This window comes from Chrysochloris asiatica, unplaced genomic scaffold (assembly GCF_000296735.1).
Source record: "Chrysochloris asiatica unplaced genomic scaffold, ChrAsi1.0 scaffold00417, whole genome shotgun sequence".
Taxonomy (NCBI): domain Eukaryota; kingdom Metazoa; phylum Chordata; class Mammalia; order Afrosoricida; family Chrysochloridae; genus Chrysochloris; species Chrysochloris asiatica.
In genome coordinates, this window is record NW_006408935.1 from 831,127 (window position 1) to 838,841 (window position 7,715).

General features: G+C 49.6%; 1 protein-coding gene across 1 annotated transcript in view; it reads left to right on the top strand.

The window, feature by feature from the left end:
• LOC102841328 (cytochrome P450 4F22-like) overlaps nucleotides 1–6,379 on the top strand; it is an 18,996-nt gene extending 12,617 nt beyond the window's left edge. Inside the window, exons 6-12 of the mRNA XM_006876822.1 lie at nucleotides 675–942; nucleotides 2,610–2,676; nucleotides 2,768–2,897; nucleotides 3,924–4,057; nucleotides 4,783–4,847; nucleotides 5,767–5,849; nucleotides 6,202–6,379. Coding sequence (XP_006876884.1) covers nucleotides 675–942; nucleotides 2,610–2,676; nucleotides 2,768–2,897; nucleotides 3,924–4,057; nucleotides 4,783–4,847; nucleotides 5,767–5,849; nucleotides 6,202–6,379 — 925 coding nt within the window. The remainder of the gene's footprint in view (nucleotides 1–674; nucleotides 943–2,609; nucleotides 2,677–2,767; nucleotides 2,898–3,923; nucleotides 4,058–4,782; nucleotides 4,848–5,766; nucleotides 5,850–6,201) is intronic.
• Nucleotides 6,380–7,715: the final 1,336 nt, after the last annotated feature.

The following is a 7,715-nucleotide window of genomic DNA, read 5'->3' on the forward strand; positions in this document are numbered from 1 at the left end:
TTGGAAACCTTATACAGGATTGCTATGAGTCAGAACCAACTTGAAGACACTTAACAGTAGCAACAACTGTACCTTGTCAGTTACATGGTTTGCTAGTACAGTAACACCTGCCAGAGCTGGAAGCTGTGTAAGGCAGAAACCTGTCAGAGAAGGAAAACTCACATACTTTCCACTAATAGAGAGTGATGGAGCCCTGGTGTGGCACCATAGGATAAGCACTTGATCATAAGGTCAGTTTGAAACGCAAGGTCGGCAGTTCAAACTCACCAGCTGCTTCTGTGAAACCCTATACAGGGTCACTGTGAGTTGGAACTGACTTGACTGCACTTAACAACAACAACAACAACAACAACAATAGAGAGTGATAGAAAAAGTGATAAGACTGATCTCTGGCAAAGTTGGAAAACTTCTAAGACCCAGAAAGGCAGAGTTGTCCCGATGAATTCTGGCCTTCAGAGGTTTTACTGTATTTTTTTTTTTTTTTTTTTGCCATCCTGCAGGCTGTAGCAATTTAGCTTTACAGACGCCAGGTCTATGCTGGAAGTCTTTGTCCTCTGAGTCCCTCTTTGTCATCCACCGAATGGGAAGAGGAGGTTATCTTTGCCAGGTTATGGGTCTGGCTGGACGGTGGCCAGGAATGGAGCAGTGCTGATGGCCTTTCTTTTCCTTGGCAGGAAGATGAGTGATTATATTTCGGCCATCATTGAGCTGAGTGCCCTGGTGGTTCGGCGCCAGTACCGCATACACCATCACCTGGACTTCATCTATTACCTCACAGCAGATGGGCGGCGTTTCCGGCAGGCCTGTGACACCGTGCACCGCTTCACTAATGAGGTCATCCAGGAGCGGCGGCAGCTGTTACATAAACAGGGTGCTGAGGCCTGGTTGAAGGCCAAGCAGGGCAAGACCTTGGACTTCATTGATGTGCTGCTCCTGGCTAAGGTGAGACTGGGTCCCTGAGGGTGGAGCCCTGCCTGAGCCAACCTCCCCATAAAGGCAGTACCAGGTGCATACAAGGTTCAATGTTAAGATGAACACAGACTGAGGATGGAGTCAGATGCCGATCACTTAAGACATACAAAGATGAAACCCAAGACCCTGAAGAAAGGTGACACTTGAGGAGGAATACCACCTGCCTTGAGTGGACTCTGACTTGTGGTGACCCCATGTGTGTCAGAGTAAAACTGTGCTCCAAAGGGTTTTCTTTGTCTTTAAGTTCTTTTTTAAAAATTGTGCTGAAAATATACATAACAACATGTACACCATCCCAACAGTTTCTACATGAATAATTCAGTGACATTGATTATATTTGTCAAACTGTGCAAAAATTTTTGCTATCCTTTTCCAGATGATTCCACCACCATTAATATAAACTCTACAATTGAAATTTCTACCATGAAGCAAAAACTCCCCCTTCCTTCTCCCTCCCATTCCTGGTAATCATTAACAAGCTTTGGCTTCTTTCTATTTGGTTATTTCATATAAGTGAGATCATACAGTATTTGTCCTTTTGTCACTAACATTTCAAGGTTCACTCATGTCATCAGTTTGTCGTGCTGTGGTGGCTTGCATGTTGCTGTGATGCTGGAAACTCTGCCATGGGCAGGCTCTGCCAAGCTCACCCATGGTGGACAGGTTTCAGCTGAACTTCCAAAGAGAGCCTAGGAAGAAGGAGAGGCGGGCTACTTCTGAAGGTTTAATCACTGGAAACCTTTGAACAGCAGTGGAACACTATCAGATAACACCAGACTATTGAATATTGAAACATTACGTGCCACTTTGGCACAGTAGCAAAAGCAATGGGCTCAAGCGTACCAAGGATTGTGAGGATGTTGAAGGACCGGGCAGTATTTCAATCTGTTGTGCATGGGGTCACTGTGAGTGGGAACCAACTCGGCAGTACCTAACAACAGCAACAACCCCTGCTGTGGCATGCTCTATGGTGCTTCCAATGGCTGAAGTTTTGGATGCAGATTGCCAGGTCTTTATTATGAGGTACTTCTGGGAGGACTCTAACCTCCAACCTTTTGATTAGAAACCAAGTAGTTTAACCATTTTTACAACCCAAGGACCACCCACTTCTGTTGAGTCAATTCCTATTCGTAGTGTTCCTATAGCTCAGAACAGAAGTACTCTCTAGGCTGTAAAGAGAGTTATGGGAGCAGACCCCACACACCACGACAGAGGAGTTACCTATCAGTAGTGTTTCTGTGGCCTGGTTAAACAGCACTGGGTTCTCAGTTTGAGTAGTCATGGATTTGGATCCTGATTTTACCACTTAGTAGACACTAGATCTTGGTCCTGCTACTCATCTCTCTGAGACTCACTCTCCGCATTTATAAACAGAATAGTAAGCACTTCAAGGTGTTGTCAAGTATCCAGCAAGTTGCTTGGAGCTGCTCAAGAAATGTGGACTTCTTTCTTCTTACCTTTTACTTTCCTTCCTCCTTTCCATCTTTCTTGGACAACTTGCATCCCACCATCTGCCTGGGCTAATTCCCCCCAAAGTTTGGCTGTATCTGACTCTGGAGGAGCCCCTGGAAAGCAGAGGCTGGGGTGAGGCATGCTGGGCATCTTCTCATTCTTCATGTCATCATCCTTCATTCCAGGATGAAGATGGGAAGGAACTGTCCAATGAGGACATTCGAGCTGAGGCTGACACTTTCATGTTTGAGGGTGAGGACATAGGAGGAGTTCCACCAGTGTGTGAAGATAGCGCCTGTGTTGTCTTTGGGTAGCCTCAACTCAGCATGGCATCTTCCTGCAGGTCACGACACAACCGCCAGTGGACTGTCCTGGGTGCTGTTCAACTTGGCAAAGTATCCGGAGTACCAGGATAAATGCCGGGAAGAGATTCAGGATGTCCTCAAAGGCCGGGAGCTGGATGAGCTGGACTGGTCAGTTGGGGTCAGGGGATGATGGGGGAAGGCTCTCTGTTACCATGTACTGAAGCAACTTTGGACAAATCATTCCAGCTTTCTGAGCTTCCAGTGTTTTCAATTCCAAAATGAGGATGATAATAATGCATGGAAAAAACCCCCAAACCAAACCCATCGCTGTCAAGATAGCCCCATGTGTTACAGAGTAGAACTGTGCTACATAGGTTTTTCTTGGCGGATCAGTTATGATTAACTCAGCTTTATTGCCCTGAATTTTAAAGGAAAAAACTTGTTAAGTTAAGATTAGAATAACAGACTAAGTAAATAATAAAACAATAACGAAACAGCAAATAATAGAATGATTAAGTACTGAAAAAGGAAGACCTAAAAAAGAAAGGACACATTCAAACTGTGGTGTAGGCAAAGATTATTGAATAGACTGTGGATTGCCAAAAGAGCAAACAAATCAGATGTAAAGAAATATAGCCACAATGTTCCTTAAAAGTGATGAAGACAAGATTTGGGTTCTCTCCTGACATCGGACACATCATCGGAATGACCATTAGCTAGGAAAGGACTCATGGGGACCCCGTGAGTAACAGAGTAAATGCTCCAGATGCTTTTCTTGACTACGTTCTATGGAAGCAGATTGCTAGGTCTTTCCTTCCATAGTACTAGGTGGGTTTGAACTGCCAACCTTTTGGTTAGCAGTCAAGCACTTAACCAATTGTGCCACCTAGGATTAGGATTCAATACATACTCTGGGGGGATATAATACTATTAGTGGGGTGTGCACAGGGCAACTGCAAATGATGGGAGTTGGGGTCCAGCTGAGCTCCTGAGCATGTTATGAAGCAGAGCCTGAGGGTGTGGATTGTGAAAGGCCTTGAATGCCTGGTTGAAGCACTTAATCTTGAAGGCAGTAGGGAGCCATGGGAGGTGTTTGAGCTGAGGTTCCAAATCAGCTGTTCCTGAATGTGTGTTTGTGTTAGGGGTGGGGGTGTTCCCATGGCCTGGCCCCAAGTCACACCCCTTTCTTCCCAGGGATGACCTAACCCAGCTGCCCTTCACCACAATGTGCATCAAGGAGAGTCTACGCCAGTTCCCACCTGTGACCCTTGTTTCCCGACGTTGCACGGAAGATGTCAAGCTTCCAGATGGGCGCATCATCCCCAAAGGTGCATGGTCCTCACAGACGGGGCAGCTCACTGTATGTCCCTGGGGTGGTGGGAGACACACTTGTGTGTGTATGTGGGGAGATAGAGGTGCATAGGTCTGGTGAGAAGGAAGGAGTGAAGGTGGCGAGGTTGAGCTCTGAGAGGGTGCAAATTGGAGAAGTTGGTTTCCTCCGGTTGCCAGGTATCTGCTGGGGACCGAGCCCTTTGTAGATGGTGTGGGCATCTACAGAGGCATTGGATACCACCACCCAGTTTTGGGGAGAGACACCAGGGCACACACTCCCAGTCACATGGGCCAGGGATACGCTAAAGGGAAGGATAGGAGCTGGGACAACCTCAAATATGGAGTCGTGGCTCTATTTGGGAACAATGCAGGATGGGCTGCCTGGAGTAGGGGTCATAGGAGGAGAGCCTCAAAAGCTGGGAGTGATCATGTTCATAGAGTGGATCCTCAGGGGTTGAGAAAAGCCTTGAGTGCCAGGTTGAGGCACTTGAATTTGATCTGAAGGGCAGTAGAGAGCCATGGGAGGTGTTTGAGCTGAGCATGACTAATGTTGGATCTGCGAGTGAGGAAGATCCCAGTGACAGGGACCTCACAGGAGAGACAGGGGATGTGGATGAGGCAGCAGAGTTTTTCATGGAAGGATGGGCAAGAAGTGGTATCAGGTGGATCGTGGCCAGGCTCTGGCTCACTTTAACCCAACTGCCTCCACCTCTCCTCACAGGAGTCATCTGCCTGGTCAGCATCTACGGGACCCATTACAACCCCTTAGTGTGGCCGGACTCCAAGGTGAGTAAGATCCATCCTTCCCTGTCCTTGGCTCCTTCCTGTGCCCAGGGAACAGCAAGTCAGGGCTGGTGCAGAGCCTGAGCAGCCCGCTTACTCACACGACTCATTGTTAATTCATCAGGTCAACAGTGTGCATCCATCACTTTCTGTGGGTCAGACCCTGAGCTGGGCACTGAGTATGGAGAAATGAGCAGGCCATCCTCAGGGAACTCACAGTATTGCAAAGGGAAGACAATAAGCGAGTAAATACAAGAGGGCTTCAAAAAGTTTGTGGAAAAATTCCATGATCTTGACATTCCATCCTGGTGTGGCGCTGTGGGCTAATGCGTTAGGCTGCAAAGCCGTTTGAACTGCAAGGTCGGTGGTTCAAAGCTCACCACCTGCTCCCTGGAAACCCTATACAGGGTCGCTATGGATCGGAATTGAGTTGACATCACTTAACAACAACAATGACCAACTGTTTGAAAAGCCCCCTGGTAAATACGATCCGTTTGGATATGGATAAGTGCAAATAAATAAAAGGAAATATATAAAAATGAGAAAGGGGGCAATTTAGCTCAGATGGTCAGGAAAGGCGTTGGCAAAGAAGAGACGAAAGGATGTGAGAAGCAAGGGGAAGGACATTCCAGGCAAAGGAAAAGGCAAGTGCAAAGGCCCTGAGGTAGGAATGAGTCAGCTGTGCTTGAAGGAAGAGTGCAGCGTGGAATCGTGAGTGTGGAGGAAAGTGGGGCCCATACCATGCTGGTGTGTAGCTAGGTGAGGTGCTTGTAGTTGTTTCTAGGGTAACGTGGAGCTCACCCATGCACACACTTACCGGCTGAGCTTCAGTTTCTCTCCATCCCAGAGAATGAGGCAGGGGTCCAGGCTGGGATGGCTGAGCCAGCCCCCAGATGCAACCTGTGATTTCTCCTGCCCCCAGGTGTACAACCCTTACCGCTTTGATCCCGAGAATCCACAGCAACGTTCACCACTGGCGTATGTGCCCTTCTCTGCTGGACCCAGGTAATTCCACCTTCCTGTCCCAGCCAAGAGTGAAAGGAAGTCCAGGCTCTTAGGGCTCAGGGATCTGTCCATCAGCAGCAGAGACCACGCCCTACCCAGGGGTCCTGGTGCCCATTCTGAGGCTCCCCAGCCAGACTCTGGAATAGCAGCGCCATGTATTGAGCGCCTACTGCTTACCAGACCCTGAGTTCTAGGTTCCTCTGCTCCCAATGGCTATGTCATATGGCAGCATCAGGATTCGAACTCCAGACCCCCAGGTCACAGTTATTTTGGCTTCTCATTTGCACCATCACCCAGCCCAGGATGCGAATGCGAGGCCTGAGCTCTGAGGCCTGGATCCCTGTTCTTTCAGGAACTGCATCGGACAGAGCTTCGCCATGGCCGAGATGCGCGTGGTGGTAGCGCTGACGCTGCTGCGCTTCCGCCTGAGCGTGGACCGAACTCGCAAGGTGCGGCGGAAGCCGGAGCTCATCTTGCGCACCGAGAACGGCATCTGGCTGAACGTGGAGTCACTGCCTCCCCGGGCCTAAGCGCGGGCTTTGAATCCCGGGGACAGGCCCCGCCCAGAGAGGTTCAGGCCCTGCCCTGAGAACTAGGCTCCACCTTTGAGCACCTTGATGGTGCAGGCCGCGCCCCTCAGGGCAAGGCCCCGCCCCTGAGTGCCTGGCCCTGCCTCCTGAGAGCACAGACAGCGCCTTTTGAAGTCCATGCTCCGCCCCTGGAGGACGAGGATCCACTTTTGAAAAGGCTGTGGTGCAGGCCACGCCCCTATGACAAGACTCCGCCTTTTGAGGGCCTGAGCCCACCCCTTGAGTTCCAGTACCTGCCCAAAGAAGTTTGAGGGACCAGGTTCGGTCCACCCACGGGGCCCAGGCCCAACCCCAGGATCACGTGGATTCAGGCCCAGCTTTTCTAATACACTAGAAACTAAAGCCACGTTCCTGCTGGTGTAGCGTCCGAGGTCTCACTCAGTGAACCTTCCCTGGACCTTAGCCCGGCTACTCGGATTCAAGCCATGCCCCTGTGGATGTCGGACCGGCTTCCAAATTCAGGACTTGGGAGCAGGAGCAGGAAGTCAGAGCCCCTGGCCCAGGCCCTCCTCTGGGTGGGCTGCCACCTAGGACTCAGTATGTTTGCTCCTGTTCTTTTGTAAATCCTGTCCCTTGGAAGCCCCTTCCTTCCTTCCTTGCTAAAAGGTCCTTCTCTGAGTCTTCTGAGTTTTGTAGAATAAAAGTAGTGCATCTAGACGGGCCTGTGAGGGACTCTGAGCCATTGGGAAATTGTCTTTGGATAGAAACTGTTTGGGACAGTCCATGCAATCATTTATTCTGTTAAGTTTCTCCTGGCACTGGGCAGGCTTGCTGATGGTCGCATGTGGGGTCTGGGAAGTGGAGGGGACTCCAGGTTGTGTCTGAACACTGTATGAATGGCACGGATATGAACTAAGATGGGGAACACTAGAAGTTAGTTGCAGTTTGGGAGGTGGAATCAGGATCTGGGTCTTGGCCAGAGGGGTTGGAGATGCCAAGTGGGCGTGTGAGTGGACAGGCCTGGAGTTTGGGAGGGAGTTCTGGACTGGGGATGTGTATGTGGGAAGCCTCAGTATTTGTTGTTGTCAGCTGCCATTAAGTCGACCCTGACTCATGACCCCCTGCCCAACAGAAGTATGCTCATTGTTGTAGCCACCATGTATTTTGAGTGACTTCCATTCCAGGAGGCCCATCTTCCAGCACTGTATCGAGCAATATTCGGTTGGGACACATAGGGTTTTCACTGACTAATTTTCAGAAGTTGATCACCAGGCCTTTCTTCCTAGCCTCAGTCTGGAAGCTCTGTTGAAACTTGATTAACATGGGTGACCCTGCT